This window comes from Phyllopteryx taeniolatus, chromosome 4 (assembly GCF_024500385.1).
Source record: "Phyllopteryx taeniolatus isolate TA_2022b chromosome 4, UOR_Ptae_1.2, whole genome shotgun sequence".
NCBI lineage: Eukaryota > Metazoa > Chordata > Actinopteri > Syngnathiformes > Syngnathidae > Phyllopteryx > Phyllopteryx taeniolatus.
The window spans coordinates 8,392,055-8,414,739 of record NC_084505.1 but is presented as its reverse complement, the minus strand read 5'-3'; the positions used below and the strand labels follow the sequence as shown (position 1 = coordinate 8,414,739).

At 41.7% G+C, this 22,685-nt stretch overlaps 1 protein-coding gene and 1 long non-coding RNA gene across 6 annotated transcripts in view; one reads left to right on the top strand and one right to left on the bottom strand.

Annotated features, from left to right (window-relative positions):
• The window catches only part of LOC133477488 (uncharacterized), a 6,444-nt gene extending 5,777 nt beyond the window's left edge, over positions 1 to 667 (bottom strand). For 2 of the 3 annotated variants that reach the window (XR_009788381.1, XR_009788379.1), the window contains exon 1: positions 529 to 667. This is a non-coding gene — a long non-coding RNA (uncharacterized LOC133477488). The remainder of the gene's footprint in view (positions 1 to 528) is intronic. The other variant, XR_009788380.1, reaches the window with a different exon arrangement.
• On the top strand, positions 560 to 22,685 carry bdh2 (3-hydroxybutyrate dehydrogenase, type 2). 3 transcript variants are annotated; one of them, XM_061772288.1, is made up of 11 exons: positions 617 to 662; positions 1,862 to 1,951; positions 2,020 to 2,114; positions 3,087 to 3,165; positions 3,865 to 3,961; positions 19,081 to 19,189; positions 19,495 to 19,555; positions 19,701 to 19,814; positions 21,320 to 21,378; positions 21,466 to 21,558; positions 22,405 to 22,685. In XM_061772288.1, exons 3-11 carry the CDS (start codon positions 2,043 to 2,045, stop codon positions 22,456 to 22,458), a joined length of 738 nt encoding a protein of 245 aa, XP_061628272.1. In that variant the 5' UTR covers positions 617 to 662; positions 1,862 to 1,951; positions 2,020 to 2,042; the 3' UTR covers positions 22,459 to 22,685. The 3 variants fall into 3 exon arrangements, with proteins under 3 accessions (XP_061628271.1, XP_061628270.1, XP_061628272.1); XM_061772287.1 differs by lacking the exon at positions 1,862 to 1,951 and having other exon boundaries at positions 560 to 662; XM_061772286.1 differs by lacking the exon at positions 1,862 to 1,951 and having other exon boundaries at positions 598 to 663; positions 2,032 to 2,114.

Genomic DNA, 22,685 nt, shown 5'->3' with positions numbered 1-22,685 from the left:
TAAAGTAACAGTATGTTTACTTGAGTATAATATTTGGCTACGCTACCCATCTCTGGCCAGTTAATAAAGGGTGAAAAGGGTTGGATTGATCAGCTCTGATTTCAGAGATATGTTCATAAAAACATGATACATTGTTGAAGATAATTGCTATAAACACGGCATCTTCTTTCAGTGCATTCAGTGGACACGTCCAGTGTCTGAGCGTAGAGAGAGCGGCTTGATATTTCACCGTTTTGAAGCCTTGTTTTATAAATGGACCACCCATACCAGGCAGAGCACTTTCTACACAACAGTAAAAAAAAATTTTTTTTAATTAAATACATTTAAAAAAAAGTCATGAAACGACACAATTAAGAGGTATTGTGTTATGACCGTCTATTGACTCAAATAGATTCTCACAATATGAATATGTGAAGAATGAGTACATTCTTAGATATTTAAAAGAATGCACCACCATTGCGTCTATTTAAAAAAAAACTGTAAATATTAATCATAACAAAGACAGAAATAAATAAATAGATGACTCACCAGTCTTTCTTTTTCGGATTACTATTCGCTAGTGCTACTTCCGGGTTAGTAGCCAATAGCAGCAAGTTGAACAGGATCACATGTGCGCAGTGTCGCTGCGAAGTTGCTGGACGTGTTCTCGTTCCGTAAACGAGGTGAGTTTTCAACACCGAATTTTTCCAAGTTACTCCCCGACTTAACCACCGACGCTGAGCATGTTCGTAAACCTACCAGTAACACGTTCTCTATGTCCTCGTTGCAAGTTACAAACTGCCACATGAACATGCACTTTTGGGAACAAGAACCATTCTGTCCTTCGAATTGGTTTTGTGTGAATATTTAATTTAACAGATTGTAAAACCGAATAAGAAATAATACCCAAACTAGCACTATATGCAGTTTTATTGCCATCCAGCGCAAACTGTCATCCGGTTTGTACTTTGCACTTTATGCCTTGTTGAGTCAGTGGATTTGAGTGTTCATTGCACCGATTAAAAAGCAAATCACATGAAGTACAGTAGACTATAATCCATATGTGCATATGAACGCCTTAATACGAGTGACAACTGAATTTACTGTTGCCTTACAATATATTTGTGCCATTTAATTACGAGCATGTAGAATATGTCTTCTAAAATGACATTTTTCCACATTTCTGTATCATTTTTGATTGGTCTTGGATTCTATTGATTGGAACACCTAAAAGTATTATGTTGCATGTTCAAGGAGGCTGCGGTGATCTTTGCTTTGAGGGATGTAATTGTGACTAATCCAATGGAAGTGTCTTAATAAATAATCAGTATAGATTAATTGTAATGCACTGCAATTTTTAAATGTTCACTGTATATTTTACCCTGAAACTACAGAATGTAATTGGTCTGTACATTTTGTCATCCACTAAACTACTACCGTAAAGCCTACAATAACTGTACCGCTTAAAATAGGGGACAGCTTCTGAGTCCGGACCCTGACCGCAGTCCGGCAGTTAGTCACTTCTGACAGGAAGGAAAGAACCCAGATTCGAACCCTTGACCTGAGAACTATGGATATGCCAACCACTACTCTACTGTAATGCCCAGTTTAATCGTACTAAATGAAGATAGAAGATTACGTGACATAGTTGCAGAAAAAGCTGAAGTCTGGAGAAAGAGTACAAGTGTATAAATAACCAGTCTACATTGAAACTTAACAAATTGTGGACTCACAATTTACTTTGATGGCACGCGTTACCTCATTAAACACTGCTGACTCTACAGTATATAAAGTGTATTCCATTTTTTTTTTTGTATTAATGATGTTGATTTATTGTCATTTTAGCCATACAGTATTGTACTATTGTGCTTTTGTGTCACAGTAGGTTCCATCCTTGGTTCTATTGTCATCACCACACTTTACCCTTCGACTGGTACTGCTCTGTGGCAGCATCACGAAAAATCTTTAACAGGTAGAGATAGCGCCTTTATTAACAAAACTGACATGTTGTTATTTTTCTATGTTCTTGTTTTCGTACAGGAGCTGCATCCAAGCAGTGCATCATGGGCCGCTTAGATGGGAAAGTGATTGTGTTGTCAGCCGCTGCGCAGGGGATTGGACGTGCTGCTGCAATAGTAATGAGATTTAATAAGTATTTCCCGCTGATATATTCCACATTATCAGTGCAAAATGTTTATTTAATAGGCTGTTGTATGCCATTCAATGCTGTTTCTAGAGTTGACTCACATATTGCATTTGTATGCAAACAACAAATGTTAATGTTGTCCCATTACTGTATGTGGTATATTGAGTATAGCATTTTGAGTAATAAAACATCTGTACCACAGCAGTAGATTAAAATTTTTTATTTTTTTTTGGGGACAGAGCTTCAAAACAAAAGTGCAAATGGTATACATTCCCCAACATTTCACAAAGCCATTATCATACAACAATAACCGTTTTAGTTTATGACATCTTTTTTTATTGCTTGCATGGCATTGCTGTAAGGAAATATCCTTCACAGTAAATAAATGGGATCGTGTGGTGCTGGAGATGTTGTCTTCTTGTCACAAGAGAAGAGTTTAAAACTTCCTTCTCAAGATTGGTCAATTCTATTTCACCTAAAGCAATACTCTCGTGGACAGTATGTGGGTGAGATAGACTGTTGCAGTATTTCGTACAGTGTGAAAGGTTTAAGACTGAGAGTGCATGCATCTACGCAGTCTTAGACTATTTGATTCAAAACACATTATTAAAAGTTGCTTGGTAATGTGAGGGATCTGTTGAACATTTCAATTTAGTCTTCAAAAGATGCTTTGATACAAGGTCGTATGCTGTGAATGACACACTATCCAGCAACCACAACCTGGCGGGAGCTAAAATCCATTTAAAATGAGGGTTGAGGTATTCGGTTTAGTAATTGAGTCTGACTAGAGAGACCAGTAATGGAATTTTAATGTCACCGCTCTTCCTTGATGTTGTTCCCAAAGGCCAGTTGATACATGTTCACTGTCACCTGCAAAAACATAGTCAAGTTAGAGTTTGGGGATTTTTAATATTTTTCCTTTGTACAACTATTGTAACCGATTTGTGTTTTAAATGTGCAGGCTTTTGCAAAGGAGGGGGCTCAAATCACTGCAACTGATATTAATGAGGAGAAGCTCAAGGAACTGGATAGTATTCAAGGTAGCGACTGTTCAGGAAGGTCTAATACCGCCACCTGCTGGTAAAGTGCTGTGTTGCAATGACCGGGATATATATATATATATATATATATATATATATATATATATATATATATATATATATATATATATTTATTTGTGTGTGTATATATTTATTTGTGTGTGTATATATACACACATATATATATATATGTGTGTGTGTGTGCGTGTATATATGGGGGAGAAAAAAAATCAAGCTACCGAGCTATTTGCTTTTTTATTTTTTTAAAATTCTTTTTATTTATTTTATATGTATATCTTGCTGCCGTGACGAAAAGAAAGCTGCTTGAGGGTACGCTATTTTATTACGCGACCAAGGTTCAAAACAGAATTAATAAAGGTGAATTTTGACGATGCCACGTCGAAATCTCATATACTTTGATTCAGGCTGCAACTGCGTCTACCATTACAAGGTTGATGCAATAAAAGTATTAAAATAACAAATATATAAGCCATAATTTATTAATTATGATTATAGAGTTATGATTATGTTGTGTAATTGAACAGTATGCAGAGTTATTTTTGTCCTAGTTCTCGGCATAATTTGGAAAAGATGGAAATTAATACAAATTTTGACAAATTGTTCTGGAAGTGAGTTTCTATAGGTTGGCAGCTCTGTTTATATGAATATACAGATCATTTTAAGCAACTTCCTCAACAGGGATTAGGACCAAGGTGGTGGATGTGACCAAGAAGGACCAAGTGGAGGCCCTGGCAAAGGAACATGACCACATAGATGTCCTGTTGAATGTTGCAGGGTACATTAACTTTCTCCATCAACACTAACATTGTTATGTAGTATCCCAAAGGGACCGAACAGTCTTTTACATAGATGAATATGAACGATTGCAGTCATGTCAAATGTCACAGATAATCCGTATTTTGTTACGGGAATCACTGAGCGCTGACTCTTCTGCCCGTAAAACTGCTTGTTCAAGGTAGTTAAAAAAGACAAAAACAAGCGTGCAACATTAACGGCCAGTACGGCGCTATGTCGGGGCGCTAAGACGCTTCAGATGATGGCCAGTACCAATTTCATAACTGAGTTTGATGAAATAATCACTATGTTGTATATAAAAAAAATAAAAAATGGCGCGTCAACATGGAATAGTTGCCTAACCTCCCGAGCTGCGGCTGGCTCACAGCTAAACACGATGCTGAGCCACTCCTAAACGAGGTGAAGGTTTGCTTCATGTCCGGTGTCAACGCAGTAAGTCAATAATCATTGCCTCCATGGCAGTGAATAAATTAGACTCCTGAGAACTATCATTATCACAAAGGGAGGTTGAGGAGTAATTAACAGGAGAAGACAGAGAAACAATGCTGATTGCTAAGCTATCATCACATGTAATCGCAAAACACTGAAATAAAATTATACAGTACACTTGTCTCATAGGTCTGGCTGAAACCGTGTTTTCACACAGAGTAGCCAACTTTGAACAGCAGTGTCTGCAGTAAAAGTAAAACACTAATGCTACAGAGCCACATAGGACCGGAAATACGTCACTTGAAAAAAGTATATTAATATCATAAATATTTATAATATAACCTTTATTAGTCCCACAATGGGGAATTTTGCATAATTTCAGAAGTAGTAGTGGATACAGGAAATACAAAAATAGCACATAGAAAGACATTTGTACAAGAAGTAAATTGAAGCCATAATTTATTAACGATTACAATTATAGAGTAACAATTATGTCTTGCAATTGAACAGTGTGCAGAATTATTTTCATCCTATTACATAAAATACTGCAATTACTGTCCTGCGGTATTGTTCTTGACAAAATTTTAAAAAATATGGAAATTTAGAAAGATTTGGACAAATTGCTCAGAAAGTAAATTTCTATCAGTTGGCAGCTGTGTGATTGACACTATCAGAAAAAAATATTTAATGATATACGCTATGTATAAAACTGCACTCCATAGTAGAGTGAGACATATTTTCCGCTTTGTCAACATTTAAAATGTCAGTGTAAGGTCAGGGTTTATCAAAACCATGAATCAGAATCATCTTTATTTGCCAAGTATGTCAAAAACACACAAGGAATTTGTCTCCGGTAGTTGGAGCTGCTCTAGTACGACAGCAGACAGTCAATTGACAGAGAATACTTTTGAGACATAAAAACACTATCGCTGAGGAATAAAAGGTAATGTGCTAATGCCGGTACTTGTTTTTTTTTTTTTTTACAATTATGCAAAATGATGCCGAGTCCTCTAGCAATTAGAGCAGTTTGAAATTACTAATAGAACAATAGTCTGGTGCAATGACCATTGTGCAAAGGGTGCAGAGACTTCAAGAAATGTATGCAGTTTAAAGTGACTAGTAGTGCGATAATCTGGGGCAATGTCAATTGTGCAAATGGTGCAGATACTTCTCAAGCACAAGTGGCCAGTATTGGTCAACAACAGATATGCAAGTAGTGCAGGGTGGCGAGACTACTACAGTGAGTGCACGAATAATGCATAATTGGCCCGACAGAGATGTGACAACAATCTCAATTAACAATAAAAACAATAAAAGTAACTAATTCCATCAACAACGTATGACATACCATTAAAACAATTGAGGGAAAATGGACTTTGATTTTGCTATTGATTCAGTCTCAATTACTCTGTATTGCAGTTAATCCCTAATGTCCATAGAAATATATGTAGACAATCCTTCAATGTTAACTTTTTTTCAGTAACGTTTCCTTAAAATGACATTGCTCATCTCTCCAAGACTGTACTTAAACTTGTGAATCAGTCTTTATTTATGTATTTATTTATTTATTTTAAACTGTAGGCCGGTCCCAACCCCGGTACATGCAGATGGTTGCGCCAGGAAGACATCCGGCTTAAAACTTTGCCAAACAAATACAGTATGAGCGAGCATTCATCCAAAGAATTCTATACCGGATCGGTCGTGGCCCGGGTTAACAACGTCCAAAATTAGAAATTCATCTACTAGTGGGTCGAAGATGAAGAAGAGGAGGAAAGCAGGTTCTTAGGCAGAAAGATAAGAGGAAAACACAGAGTCTAGAACTAACTGATTGTAGGGACTTTGAATGCTGGGACTATGACAGGAAAAGCTTGGGAGTTGGTTAACATGATGATTAAGAAACAAGGTTGATATATTCTGTGTCCAGGAGAACAGGTGGAAACGCAGTAAAGCTATAAGTTTAAGAGCACAGTTCAAATTATTTTACCATGGTGATGATGGGAAGAGAAATGGAGTATGGGTTATTTTAAATGAAGAGTTAGTTAAGAATGTCTTGGAGGTGAAGAGAGTGTCAGATCGAGTGATGTGGCTGAAACTTGAACTTCAGGTTGTTATGTATAATGCAAGTAATGGTTATGCACCACAGGTAGGATGTGTCCTTGAGGTGAAAGAGAGAGTCTGGAAGGAGCTAGATGAAGTAGTTCTGAGCATCACAAACAGAGAGAGAGAGAGAGAGAGAGAGAGAGTTGTGATTTGTGCTGATTGTAATGGACCTTTTGGTGACGGAAACAGGGGTGGTGATGGTTAAGTTGGGAGTGTTTGACCAGGTTGTACAACATAATTCTGATGGGTGAGAAGATGCCTAACGAATGGAGGGAAAGTGTGCTGGTGCCCATTTTTAACAGCAAGGGTGATGTGCAGAGCCACACAATGAAGTTATGGGAAAGAGTAGTGCAGGCTAGACTCTGGACAGAAGTGATTATTTGCGAACAAGACTATGGTTTCATACCTCGAAAGAGTACCACAAATGCATTATTTGCCTTGAGGGTGTTCATGGAGAAATACAGAGAAGGTCAGAAGAAGCTACATTGTGTCTTTGTCGATCTAGAGAAAGCCTATGACAGGGTACCCAGAGAGGAACTGTGGTACTACATGCGGAAGTTCGGAGCGGCAGAGAAGTATGGGACATGTGAGGTGTGCTGTAGGTGTGACAGAGGATTTTAAGATGGAGGTGGGACTGCATCAGGGGTCAGCCCTGAGCCCCTTCCTGTTTGAAGTGGTGATGGATAGGCTGACAGACGATGTTAGCCTGGAATTCCCATGGACCATGATGTTCGCAGATGACACATTGTGATCTGCAGTGAAAGTAGGGAGAAGGTGGAGGAACAGTTAGAAAGGCAGAGGCATGCCGTGGAAAAGAGGGGAATTAAGATTAGCCATGAAACAGAATATATAGCGGCTGAAATAAGTATTTAACACGTCACCATTTTTCTCATTGAATATATTTCCAAAGGTCCTATTGACATGAAAATTTCACCAGTTGTTTGTAACAACCCAAGTAATCCATACATAGAAAGAAAGTAGCACAAATAAGATCAGAAATCAAGTTCTGTGTAACAATGTGAAATGACACACGGAAAAAGTGTTGAACATGCCAACTGGTATTTATTTAATACTTTGTACAAAAGCCTTTGTTTGCAATGACAGCTTCAAGATGCCTCCTGTAGGGAGAAACTAGTCGCATGCATTGCTCTGGTGTGATTTCGGCCCATGCCTCCACACAAGCAGTCTTCAAATTTTGAAGGTTCCGTGGGCTTCTTTTATAGTCCTTGAGTTCAGTTCTTTCCATAGATTTTCGAATAGATTCAAGTCAGGTGGTTGGCTGGGCCATTCTAGCAGCTTTATTGTTATTTATTTATTTTTTTAAACCAATTGAGAGTTTCCTTGGCAGTATGTTTTGGATCATGATCTTGATGAAAGGTCCACCCTCATTTCATTTTCATCATCCTCATAGATGGCAGCAGATTTCTGTTAAGAATGTCTCAGTACATTTGTCCATTCATCCTTCCTTCAATAATGTGAAGTTTACCAGTACCATTTTCTGAAAAGCAGCCCCACAGCATCATGTTCCCACCTCAGAACTTTACTGTTTGTATGGTGTTTTTAGGGGGATGTGCAGTGCCATTTCTCATCCAAATGTGGTGTGCATGATGGCATCCAAACAGTTAAATTTATCTCTCATCCGACCAGACTATATTCTCCCAGTATTTAACAGGATTGTCCAAATGTTGTTCATCAAACTTTAAACGAGCTTTGACGTGCTTTTTTTTCCCCCCAGCAATGGGGTCTTGCGTAGTGAGCGTGCATACAGGCCATGTCGGCGGAGTACATTACTCACTGTTTTCCCTGTGACAACAGTACCTGCTAATTCGAGGTATTTTTGAAGCTCTCCACAGGTGGTCCTTGGCTCTTGGACAACTCTTCTGATTATTCTTTGCGCTCCTCTGTCAGAAATCTTGCGAGGAGCCCCTGATCGAGGCAAATTTATGGTGGTATGATTGGCTTTCCACTTACTTATTATGGCCCCAACCATGCTCACAAGAATGTTCAGAAGCTTAGATATGTGCCTGGAGCCAATGCCATCGTTATGTTTTGCAACAATTAGTTTGCAATGGTCTTGAGACAGCTCTCTGCTCTTACCCATCATGAGATGTGTAACGCCTCACACCTTGGCTATGAGACCTTTTTGTAGGCCATCAATTAGGACTGAACCAGCTGTTATTCATTTGCACTGATGAGGGGCTGGATTGCTGCTTGATTATTTATAGATTTTAGGTGTTGTCTTGGTTTTCCATGCCTTTTTAGACCTCCCTTTCTTCATGTGTTCAATATTTTTTCGCTGTGTAATTTCACATTTTTACACACAACTTAATTTCTAAGCGCATTTGTTCTACTTTCCTTGTATGTCTGGATTAATTGGATTGTCAGGTCAATAGCACCTTTGGAAGTATATTTAGTGAGAAAAATGGTGACGTGTTTAAAAAAATACTTATTTCAGCTACTGTATGTGCATGAAAAAAAGGGGTGGAGGGGGAAGAGTGAGGCTACAGGGTGAAGAGATAGCAAGGGTGGAGGACTTATAATACTTGGGGTCAACAGTCCAGAGCAATGGTGAGTGTGGTAAGGAAGTGCAGAAACAGGTCCAAGCAGGTTGGAACGGGTGGAGGACGTTGTCAGGTACAGTATGTTATGTGACAGAGATGTCTCTGCTAGGATGAAGGGCAAAGTTTATGACAGTGGTGAAGCCATCCATGATGTATGGATTAGTGACCTACCAAGATGGCGCCTACCAGTGTGGTCGCCTCGGTAACGCGCTCTCTAGTATTGTCTTTGTTTTTGTGTTTTTCGTCCGTCTTTGGAGACCTTACACGACTCACTTACACAAGGGGAGACCTGCTAACCATCAAGAAGGCTACTCCGGACTTTCTGTCACCAACTTTCGAATATCTGGTCAGTTTTTTCCCCGAGTTACTCACCGGAGCGGCGTCCGCGGTTTTCGGCGCATGGAGACGGAAGCGGCGCCACAGAGGGAAATGGGCCGGCATTCAGGTGAAACTCCGCATGAGAGGACACAGATTGCCGTTCCCGTCGATCCACCTCGCGAATGTACGCTCCCTACCCAACAAAATGGACGAGCTTCATCTTCTGTTAAAGACCAGTAAAGACTTCGGACGTTCCGCGGCCATGTGCTTCACGGAGACCTGGCTTTGCGACGCTGTACCCGATGTCGTCGTCATGCTTGCCGGCTTCCACATTCATCGAGCAAACTGCGACATGGAATCATCGGGGAAAACAAAGGGCGGCGGGATATGCCTCTATATCAACGAAAAATGGTGTACGGACGTCACGGTGCTCAGCACACACTGCAGCCCGCATTTGGAGTCGCTATTCTTAAACTGTAAACCATTCTACTCGCCACGTGAGTTCGCATCATTCATACTGGCTGGAGTCTACATAACGCCTCAAGCTAACACTAACGCCGCATTGCTAACGCTCGCCGAACAAGTCAACGAAATTGAATAAAAACACCCGGACTCACCCCTCATTATTCTCGGGGACTTTAACAAAGCTAAACTCAACCACGAACTCCCTAAATACAAGCAGCACATCGACTGTCCTACCAGGGAAAATAATACTTTAGACCACTGCTACACTACGGTAAAAAACGCATACCGTGCTATACCTCGTGCAGCCCTGGGCTCGTCTGATCACTGCTTAATTCACTTAATACCGACGTACAGGCAAGAACTTAAATGTGCGAAGCCTACAGTGAAAACAGTCAAAAAGTGGACCAATGAAGCCAAGATGGAACTTCAAAGCTGTTTAGACTGCACAGATTGGAGTGTCTTTGAAAATTCAGCTGGCAGCCTGGATGAATATACGGACAGTGTCACATCCTATATCAGTTTCTGTGAAGAGGTTTGTGTACCAACAAAATCATTTCGCACATTCAACAACAACAAGCCGTGGTTCACTGCTAAACTTAAGCAGCTTCGCCAAGCTAAGGAGGACGCATATCAGAGCGGGGACAGGGGCCTGTATAATCGAGCTAGAAACCAGTTGACTAAAGAAATTAACATTGCAAAGAGGAACCATGCAGCAAAGTTGGAAAAACAGTTTAGCGCAAACGACTCTAAATCAGTCAGGCATGCATTCCAATCGCTGAGTAATTACAAGCGACGATCCCCCCAAGCTCAGAACAATAGCACACTAGCCAACGACTTGAATACCTTCTACTGCAAATTTGAAAAGGACAGTTTCACACCACACATCCACCCGGCCGCACCCGCGACCAAAATCACACCTCTGACTTCTGCGTTAACCATCCATGAACAGGATGTGAGACGCATCTTCAAACAACAGAAGATTAACAAAGCGGCAGGCCCGGAACACGTGTCCCCATCCTGCCTCAAAGTCTGCGCGAACCAGCTCGCTCCAGTCTTCACTCAGATCTTCAATAGATCTCTGGAAATCAGATCCTGTTTCAAATGCTCCACCATCATTCCAGTCCCCAAGAAACCTGCAATCTCGGGTCTGAATGACTACAGGCCTGTCGCTTTGACATCTGTGGTCATGAAGTCCTTTGAACGTCTCGTGTTGGACCACCTCAAGAGTGTCAAAGGTCCCCTGCTGGACCCCCTGCAGTTTGCCTACCAAGTGAACAGGTCTGCGGATGATGCAGTCAACATGGGACTGCACATCATCCTAGAACACCTCGACAGTGCAGGGACCTACGCGAGGATCCTGTTCGTGGACTTCAGCTCAGCGTTCAACACCATCATCCCTGAACTCCTTTCATCCAAGCTTCTCCAGCTCAGCGTCTCACCTGCCATCTGCCAGTGGATTTACAGCTTTCTGACGGGCAGGACACAGCAGGTCAGGCTGGGGGAGGCCACCTCATCCACACGCAGCATCAGCACTGGGGCGCCCCAAGGTTGTGTCCTCTCTCCGCTGCTCTTCTCTCTCTACACGAACGACTGCACCTCAGCGAACCCGACTGTCAAACTCCTGAAGTTTGCAAATGACACCACTGTCATCGGCCTCATCAAGGACGGTGACGAGTCTGCATATCGACAGGAAGCGGAGCGGCTGGAGCTGTGGTGCGGCCGACACAACCTGGAGCTGAACACACTCAAGACTGTAGAGATGATCGTGGACTTCAGGAGGCATCCTTCGCCACAGCTACCCCTCACGTTGTCCAGCTGCCTTGTGTCAACCGTCGAGACCTTCAAGTTCCTGGGAATTACAATCTCTCAGGACCTTAAGTGGGCGACCAACATCAACTCCGTCCTCAAAAAGGCCCAGCAGAGGATGTACTTCCTGCGGCTTCTGAGAAAGCACGGCCTGCCACCGGAGCTGCTGAGACAGTTCTACACAGCGGTCATCAAATCAGTCCTGTGTTCTTCCATCACAGTCTGGTTTGGTGCTGCTACAAAAAAGGACAAACTCCGACTGCAACGGACAATAAAAACTGCTGAAAGGATTGTCGGTACCCCCCCTACCCACCATTGAGGACTTGCACGCTGCCAGAACTAAGACAAGGGCGTGCAAAATCCTCTCTGACCCTCCGCACCCCGGTCACCAGCTCTTCCAGCTCCTTCCCTCAGGTAGGCGCTACCGATCAATGCAAACTAGAACTAGTAGACATTCCAACAGCTTCTTCCCTCTTGCGATCAACTTCTTAAACAGCTAACCTATAATTCCATTACAACAAGCTGGCAATTTTTTGATTTGAGTTCGTTGTCTCATTTCTGTGGGGCCAATTATGTATTACTCGTGCACTCACTGTAGTTGTCTCGCCATGCTGCACTATTTGCATATACTGGCCACTCATGCCAGAGTAGCATCTGCTCCATTTGCACACTGATTGAGGAGTATCTGTAACATTTGCACAACCATTGTCCCAGATTATCACTGGGACAATGATAATCTCGTCACTTTAAACCGCATACACTCCTTGAAGTCTCAGCGCCCTTTGCACAATGGTCATTGCACCGGACTATTGCAATATTAGTTATTCGAACTGCTCTAAGTGCTAGAGGACTCTGCATCTTTTTGCAGAATTGTTTTTTGTCAATGTCTTTATGTCTCCAAATTGTTCTGTAAATTGACTGTCTGTTGTACTAGAGCGGCTCCAACTACCGGTGACAAATTCCTTGTGTGTTTTGGACATACTTGGCAAATAAAGATGATTCTGATTCTGAAGAGACTACAGGAAGCAGAGCTGGAGGTGACAGAAATGAAGATGTTGAGGTTCTCTCGAGGAGTGACCAGGTTGGATAGGATTAGAAATTAGATCATCAGAGGGACAGCCAAGGTTAGATGTTTTGGAGACTAAGAGAGAGCAGACTTTGATGGTTTGGCCACGTCCAGAGGAGCGATAGTGAGTATATTGGTAGAAGGATGATAAGGATGGAGCTGCCAGGCAAGAGAGCTAGAGGAAGACCAAAGAGAAGGTTGATAGATGTCATGAGGGAAGACATGAGGGCAGCTGATGTTACAGAGGAGGATGCAGGAGATAGGCTTACATGGAAAAGGATGACGCGCTGTGCCAACCCCTAATGGGACAAGCCCAAAGGAAAAGAAGACTTACCCTAATAGGAACTATCCATCCATCCATCCATTTTCTGAGTCGCTTCTCCTCACTAGGGTCGCGGGCGTGCTGGAGCCTATCCCAGCTGTCATCGGGCAGGAGGCGGGGTACACCCTTAACTGGTTGCCAGCCAATCGCAGGGCACATAGAAACAAACAACCATTCGCACTCACAGTCACACCTACAGGTAATTTAGAGTCTCCAATTAATGCATGTTTTTGGGATGTGGGAGGAAACCGGAGTGCCCGGAGAAAACCCACGCAGGCACGGGGAGAACATGCAAAATCCACACAGGCGGGGCCGGGGATTGAACCCAGGTCCTCAGAACTGTGAGGCTGACGCTCTAACCAGTCGTCCACCGTGCCGCCCTAATAGGAACTATTGCGTTTCAATTCAGTTTTCAGTTGTCAAGGAGGTCATACCTGTGAAGACCACAACTGGACGTGTTTAGTTTTAATTTTTTTTAGGCTTCTTCAGTTATAACTAATGGTGACAAGACTTAGACAGTCCTTTTTTGTGGGGCTGTTGCCATGCCAGGTTGACAGTGTGGTCATTAGTGTTTCAATAAATAGTGATGAAGGATCTTCAGAGACCAAGATTGAATTGATAAAATTGGTAAAATTAAGTTGCACTTGACAGAACTGCAAGTTTCATTCAGGGATGGTTAATGAAACGTGTTGTTTTTTAATGGGGGGTTGGCTGCTGACAATAATAAGTTTTCGGCTTAATCAGTACATTTTCTATAGTGCATGTCCTCTTACGGGTCACGGGTGAGCGGGAGCCTATCCTAGCCCACTTTGACCAAACCTGGACTGGTCGCTGGCCAATCCCCGGCACACACAGACAAACAACCATTCACACTCACATTCACACCTATGGAGAATTTAGCGTTAGTTCATCCCAGTAGGTACCGTAAATAACAGTAGCCTAACTATTGCTATACTCATGCAGCCATCATGCTGTTTTGCTTATTTATTCATCTCCCACTTTACTATGTATCCAAAATCCCTACACCTCAAGGTTTAACCTTCCCTTGACCTTTGCTAAATCTCCTTAACAAAGGTTAGACTGTCACATTAGAAGCTCAGTAAGCTGTGTAACATGCAAGCGCACAATTTGGATAGCATTTTAATAATGAATGTTTGTCATTTAATGGATTTAGCTTTGTTTCTCATATACTTCGATGATGATATAGACAGACTGGTTTCCACTCAGACTTTTTTTGTTATTCCGATTGAAATCTCTTTGGTCAACTGTTTCCATGTGATGTGATCTCTTCTGATTTGGCGTTTACATGGGTTACTACATTTAATCAGAACAGCCGTTTTACAGACATGTGACGTGTAGCTCAATCTAAACATCACGATTTCTCAAGATGGAGGTCCGTCGTCTATTTAGCACAGTATTTGTGATTGCTTTTACACTTTTATTAAAGCAAAAGGTTTATTAAAAACATCTCCATCGCAGACCAGCTCTGGTAGGAAGCTGCCATATTTTCAAGGGTGTAAACGACAACATCACCGTGAATTTACGTCAAGACAGAACATGGGCAAACAGAGTGCAGCCAGACACCCTTCCAATTCACTGTTTGCATGACAAAAAATTACTTCTGATCAGTTTGGCAAGAGGAATACTTCGCCCCTGTAAATCCGAATTTATTCATTTGATGCGAACTTCCTGGGTATCCCCTCACTTGCACACATTTCTAAAGATGTTTAGAATTTAGAATTTAGCCACTTCCACCACACTTCATTTGTACACCCCGGTCCACTACCTCTGTCCTGCATGCTTCCCCTCCTGTCCTTTCCCTGTCCAAGTCCTGTCCTATATTGTCCTGTCCTTCCTTCACAGGGTGTAACACTACTGCCCCATACAACACTCGAATGTAATGTATCATTCAGCTGGCAGCCTGGATGAATATACGGACACCGTCACATCCTATATCAGTTTCTGTGAAGAGGTCTGTGTACCAACAAAATCATTTCGCACATTCAACAACAATAAGCCGTGGTTCACTGCTAAACTTAAGCAGCTTCGCCAAGCTAAGGAGGATGCATATCAGAGCGGGGACAGGGCCCTGTATAATCGAGCTAGAAACCAGCTGACCAAAGAAATTAACATTGCAAAGAGGATCTATACAGCAAAGTTGGAAAAACAATTTAGCGCAAACCACTCTAAATCAGTCTGGCATGCATTCCAATCGCTGACTAATTACAAGCGACGATCCCCCCAAGCTGAGAACAATAGCACACTAGCCAACGACTTGAATACCTTCTACTGCAGATTTGAAAAGGACAGTTTCACACCACACACCAACCCGGCCGCACCCGCGACCACAATCACACCTCTGACCTCTGCGTTAACCATCCATGAACAGGATGTGAGACGCATCTTCAAACAACAAAAGATTAACAAAGCGGCAGGCCCGGACCACGTGTCCCCATCCTGCCTCAAAGTCTGCGCGGACCAGCTCGCTCCAGTCTTCACTCAGATCTTCAACAGATCTCTGGAACTGTGCGAAGTTCCATCCTGTTTCAAACGCTCCACCATCATCCCAGTCCCCAAGAAACCTGCAATCTCGGGTCTGAATGACTACAGGCCTGTCGCTTTGACATCTGTGGTCATGAACTCCTTTGAACGTCTTGTGCTGGACCACCTCAAGAGTGTCACAGGTCCCCTGCTGGACCCCCTGCAGTTTGCCTACCAAGCGAACAGATCTGCGGATGATTCAGTCAACATGGGACTGCACTTCATCCTAGAACACCTCGACAGTGCAGGGACCTACGCGAGGATCCTGTTCGTGGACTTCAGCTCAGCGTTCAACACCATCATCCCTGAACTCCTTTCATCCAAGCTTCTCCAGCTCAGCGTCTCACCTGCCATTTGCCAGTGGATTTACAGCTTTCTGACAGGCAGGACACAGGAGGTCAGGCTGGGGGAGGCCACCTCATCCACATGCAGCATCAGCACTGGGGCGCCCCAAGGTTGTGTCCTCTCTCCGCTGCTCTTCTCTCTCTACACGAACGACTGCACCTCAGCGAACCCGACTGTCAAACTCCTGAAGTTTGCAGATGACACCACTGTCATCGGCCTCATCAAGGACGGTGACGAGTCTGCATATCGACAGGAAGCGGAGCGGCTGGAGCTGTGGTGCGGCCGACACAACCTGGAGCTGAACACGCTCAAGACTGTAGAGATGATCGTGGACTTCAGGAGGCATCCTTCGCCACAGCTGCCCCTCACGTTGTCCAGCTGCCTTGTGTCAACCGTCGAGACCTTCAAGTTCCTAGGAATTACAATCTCCCAGGACCTGAAGTGGGCGACCAACATCAACTCCGTCCTCAAAAAGGCCCAGCAGAGGATGTACTTCCTGCGGCATCTGAGAAAGCACGGCCTGCCACCGGAGCTGTTGAGGCAGTTCTACACAGCAGTCATCGAATCAGTCCTGTGTTCTTCCATCACAGTCTGGTTTGGTGCTGCTACAAAAAAGGACAAACTCCGACTGCAACGGACAATCAAAACTGCTGAAAGGATTGTCGGTACCCCCCTACCCACCCTTGAGGACTTGCACGCTGCCAGAACTAAGACAAGGGTGTGCAAAATCCTCTCGGACCCTCCCCACCCCGGTCACCAGCTCTTCCAGCTCCTTCCCTCAGGTAGGCGCTACAGATCAATGCAAACTAGAAATAGTAGACATTCCAACAGCTTCTTCCCTCTTGCAATCAACTTCTTAAACAGCTAATTTATAATTCCATTACAACAAGCTGGCAATTTTTTGACTTGAGTTCGTTGTCACATTTCTGAGGGGCCAATTATGTATTACTCGTGCACTCACTGTAGTTGTCTCGCCATGCTGCACTATTTGCATATACTGGCCACTCATGCCAGAGTAGCATCTGCTCCATTTGCACACTGATTGAGGAGTATCTGTAACATTTGCACAACCATTGTCCCAGATTATCGCACTACTCGTCACTTTAAACCGCATACACTCCTTGAAGTCTCAGCGCCCTTTGCACAATGGTCATTGCACCGGACTATTGCAATATTAGTTATTCGAACTGCTCTAAGTGCTAGAGGACTCTGCATCTTTTTGCACAATTGTTTTTTGTCAATGTCTTTATGTCTCCAAAGTGTTCTGTAAATTGACTGTCTGTTGTACTAGAGCGGCTCCAACTACCGGAGACAAATTCCTTGTGTGTTTTGGACATACTTGGCAAATAAAGATGATTCTGATTCTGATTCTGATCATTGTACAACACCAATTCCAATGAAGTTGGGACGTTGTGTTAAACATAAATGGAAACAGAATACAATGATTTGCAAATCATGTTCAACCTATATTTAATTGAATACAGTACAAAGACAAGATTTTAATGTTCAAAATGATAAACTTCATTTTTTCTAGCAAATAATCATTAACTTAGAATTTTATGGCTGCAACACGTTCCAAAAAAGATGGGACAGGGTCATGTTTACCATTGTGTTACATCACTTTTTCTTTTAACAACATTCAATAAACGTTTGGGAACTGATGACACTAATTGTTGAAGCTTTGTAGGTGGAATTCTTTCCCATTCTTGCTTGATGTACAGCTTCAGCTATTCAACAGTCCGGGGTCTCCGTTGTCGTATTTTACACTTCATAATCCGCCACACATTTTTAATGGGAGACAGGTCTGGACTGCAGGCAGGCCAGTCTAGTACCCGCACTCTTTTACTATGAATGTGGTTTGGCATTGTCTTGCTGAAATAAGCAGGAGCGTCCAAGAAAAAGACGTTGCTTGGACGGCAGCATATGTTTCTCCAAAACCTGTATGTACCTTTCAGCATTAATGGTGCCTTCACAGATGTGTAAGTTACCCATGCCATTGGCACTAACACAGCCCCATACCATCACAGATGCTGGCTTTTGAACTTTGCGTCCATAAAAGTCCAGATGATTCTTTTCCTTTTTGGCCCGGAGGACACGACGTCCACAATTTCCATAAAAAATTTGAAATGTGGACTTGTCGGACCACAGAACACTTTTCCACTTTGCGTCAGTCCATCTTAGATGAGCTCGGGCCCAGAGAAGCTGGCGGCGTTTCTGGGTGTTGTTGATAAATAGCTTTTGCTTTGCATAGTAGAGAATCAAGTTGCACTTACGGATGTAGCGCCGAACTGTATTTACTGACACTGGTTTTCTGAAGTGTTCCTGAGCCCATGTGGTGATATCCTTTACACATTGATGTTGGTTTATGATGCAGTGCCGCCTGAGGGATCGAATGTCACGGACATTCAATGTTGGTTGGTTGAATGCAGTGATTTCTCCAGATACTCTGAACCTTTTGATGATATTATGGACCGTAGATGATGCAATCCCCAAATTCCTTGCAATTTTATGTTGAGGAACAGCTAAAACAATAAACTTTATCAGTTTGAACATTAAATATCTTGTCATTGTAGTGTATTCAATTAAATATAGGTTGAACATGATTTGCAAATCATTGTATTCTGTTTTTATTTGTTTAACACAACGTCCCAACTTCATTGGAATTGGGGTTGTACCAGGCATGTATTGATTTACGCTCCTCATCTTTATTACAGCTAATGTCCTGTCTTTTGTTGTCTTCTCTTCCTATATTATTTAGTTATCTTTTCACTGTCTCTCCTCGTTGTTGTTTCTGTCGCTCCCCTTTAAAACGTTGTTCTGTTTGACTGATATTTTCAATAAAACATTTTTTTTAATAAAGAGTCAGAATACAAAGAACCACAGTGGTATCATAAAACTGTAAAACTGTTATGGCATAAAATGGATACAGATCCTCCTTTCTGTTTGACAGAACAGCTGAACAGGACAAAAAAAAAAAAAGAGGAATTTTATTCGGATTCATATGGGTGGAATATTTCTTTTGCAAAATTCAGCCTGTGTATTCCGATTGAGGTGTTTATATGGAGCAAACCTATTGTCACCGGAATACTAGGCTCCATGCAAACCCAGCTATTATTTATTATTTTTAAATGTATGTTTCATAATAGGTTTGTGCACCATGGCTCCATCTTGGACTGTGAAGAGGCCGACTGGGATTTTACCATGGATGTGAACGTCCGGAGCATGTACCTTATGTGCAGAGCTTTCCTGCCCAAGGTGACCCTTGCCCTCCTCACTAAATGCCTTATCCACTTGATCCTGTTCCAGTGCAGCTGTAAATTGACAGACATATGCTTATTTATTTAGTTGTCACCGTTTGTACGCTGAGATAAGCTGTTTTACTCTGAGTCTGTCAGGATGGCCACCAACTGCCCAATCACAAATCATCGTTAAGTTGACCAAACTGACGTTTGATATCTGTTTTTGATGCCAAATAAAACGAACCTAACACTTTTTATTTCCATTATACTATATTATAATATAGAGTAATTTCACCATCACAATTAATTTTGTCATTGTAGATGTTGGCAAGAAAGTCTGGAAACATCATTAACATGGCATCTGTTGCATCAAGCATAAAAGGTAAAGCAGCCTTTAGATCCACTTGTGTAACAAATGCTTATTTAAAGGGACATTAAGGCACTGTTGTATGACCATGTTAATCCTCTTATACCAGATAACAGCTTTGCGGGCGCGCGTGTGTGTGACATATGTTTCCTTGACACAGGTGTGGTGAACCGGTGTGTATATAGCACCTCCAAGGCAGCCGTGATTGGCCTCACCAAATCTATAGCTGCTGATTTCATTGAGCAAGGCATTCGCTGCAATTGTGTTTGTCCTGGTAAGTCAAGAACATGCAGTAAAAAGCACAAGAAAAGTCACTGTGTCCTGTTAGTGTTCCTCGACTAGTGACGCCATTCAAATAGATAACGAAGTCTATATCGGTAAATAAGTGTTTATCAGTTAGTGCTGGGCAATATGGCCTAAATTTGAGATCACAATTTTTTTTCCCTCAATTTTGATATTCGATATGACTCGATATTGATTTCAAGTTTATAAATGTATAAAACCGGACCTGACCAAATTGATTTACATTATAAAGCAGGTTTATTTAACAATTATAAACAGCACAATGAAATAAATTACTTTTCCCAAATGTATTTCAAAATATGATGATCTCAAAATTAGTGATGCACCGAAATGAAAATTCTTGACCAAAACCAAAAAAAACTGAAAATGAGAACCCAAGACCGAAAACCGAAACACTGGTAGAGATTATTATGCCAATTATTAGTAAAATTTATCATTTATGGCTATGACTGCAGAGCTGCCAACCTATAGGAATTCACTTCCAGAACAATTTGTCTGAATTTCCATATTTTGTAAATTATGTGAAGAACATTACTGCAGGACAGTTATTGCAGTATATTATGTAATAGGATAAAAACAATTTGTTCAATTGTGCAACATAATCAGTACTCTATCATTATAAATATGAATGAATAAAGGATTCAATAGCTGTTATTTCAATGTATTGCTTGGGGTTTGGCTCTGTTGTCGGTGTTCATCACTTAACCATTAGGTGGCAGCAATGCACTTAAACATGCACGGTCTGCCGGAAATCAAGAAGAAACAAAGAAATGTGACGTTATGTGGAATGAATAAAATGTGGTGATTTTTAAATAAAGTGAATAAAAAAAGAAATACAAGACCGATTCTGAGAATGCCACACTGTGCAACCCCAACTGTCTGGAACAGTTAGCTCACGGCGACGGCCGGCCCAATGTCAAACTAGTTGGGTGATTGCTCACGCAATGATGCTAGCTAGTAGCTGCTAAGCGGCACGGAGTGGTGCCTCTCTTTAACACGATACATGCATCACACTTTAATGTGCTTCATCTTCAGGTGATTTTACACGGATATGCCCGTCTTCGTCGTAACATCTTTTATATACGTTTTCCAGATTACAGTTGTTTCCAAATGATAGATGTGCCCTTTTTTGGGACTATTTATGGCTCGCTAGTCGCTAGAATCTTCTCCATGTTGGCGGCGGAAGTGTCGCGGAGTAGCGAAAAGTATAGAAAATAAAATCGAGCATCCCTTTTTTCTATATCAAGCATGAATAAAATATCGATCGAATCGAGCTTCTCGATATATCACCCAGCCCTATTATCAGTATAGTTTTTGTATTTGAGGACACTGTATCTTTAACCACTGTATATGTTGTATGACTAAGGATTTCACACCTTGTCTACAGACACTTCTTTTTTCGGTAGGGAACCTGCAAATGAGAATTAGGAAGAAAATATGCTTTTTGAAGCTCTGTGAACTATTTTTTCCCCTCAGGTACTGTTGACACTCCATCACTGAGGGGTAGGATCCAAGCTCAACCTGACCCAGAAAAGGTACTGGTCAATTTAATGTTATTATTTGTTATCATGTATTCTGAATTGGATACATGCTACTGTGTACTTTTGAACCCCTCTCTATAGGCTTATACGGATTTCATGGCAAGGCAGAAAACAGGCAGGATGTGCACAGCCGAAGAGGTGGCATACCTGTGTGTATACCTGGCCTCAGATGAGGTGAGTATGTTATGGATATTTGCAGCCTTGGGAGTTCACATGACACTACTTTGTAAAAACAGTTTTACTATGTGAATGCCACTGTAAGAGAAAATACAGAAAAGTTAGCCATGGGCCATCCTTTTATTAGCAGATTGACAGAATATGGGGGTTGTTATGATATGCTGTGATGTATTACCATTATTCCCTCAATTTCTTTTTTTTTTGGGGGGGGAGCATTTTGGGTGGTGGAATTTCAATTTTTATAAATTATTTTGAGTGAAACACACTGAACTGACAACGCTATTAGGGTCAGCTTCAAAATCAAACAAGTAGTTCTACTGTACACCACTGCAAACTCCAATGCAGGGTGTCCCAAATTTCACTACATACTTCATTTATTTAGTTTCAGGCATAATTTGGACAGACTTGAGGCCATTAGCATTTGACAGCTGAGGCGTTGCAGTTTTTAAAAGCATATCATTCCCTTGCCCATGGCTCACCAATTGACATTGGACCAGCAATGCAAATTAATATAAGTATGTCAAAGACGGCCATAAAGCTTCTGAAACTAGTGCTGAACTGCATTCGGGGACAGAAAAACTTCTTGCCAGGTGATAATTTTACAACATCCTCCAATGTCAATTGGTGATCTATGGCGCTGGGAATGATATGCTTACAAAAACAGCAAAATGCTGATGGCCCCACGTCAGTCTGAATGATACATGAAATGAAATAGAAAAAAAGGAAGTGTATGTTAACCTTTCGGAGATCCTGTATTAAATTTATTTTTATTGGAGTTCATTCAATTATGCAGCTGACCCTAATGTGTGTGATGTGGTCTAATGTGTGTGTGCTCCTCCACAGTCGGCCTATGTGACTGGCACAGAGCAAATCATCGATGGAGGTTGGAGGCTTTAAAGAGCATTAAGCAAGGTTGTCCTATTAGTTATAGATGCTACTTTTAAGTTAGCTGGTTTCACTGTTATTACTTTTTGATTATTGATATTTTGTGAGAGGAACAACTTGTCAACTGTCAAATTACAGATAAATAAGCCAGGTTACTCACAGCTGCATTCTAATAAATACAATGTGTATACATTTGAATGTGTTAAAGTGATTACTAATATAATAAATATGAAATCATA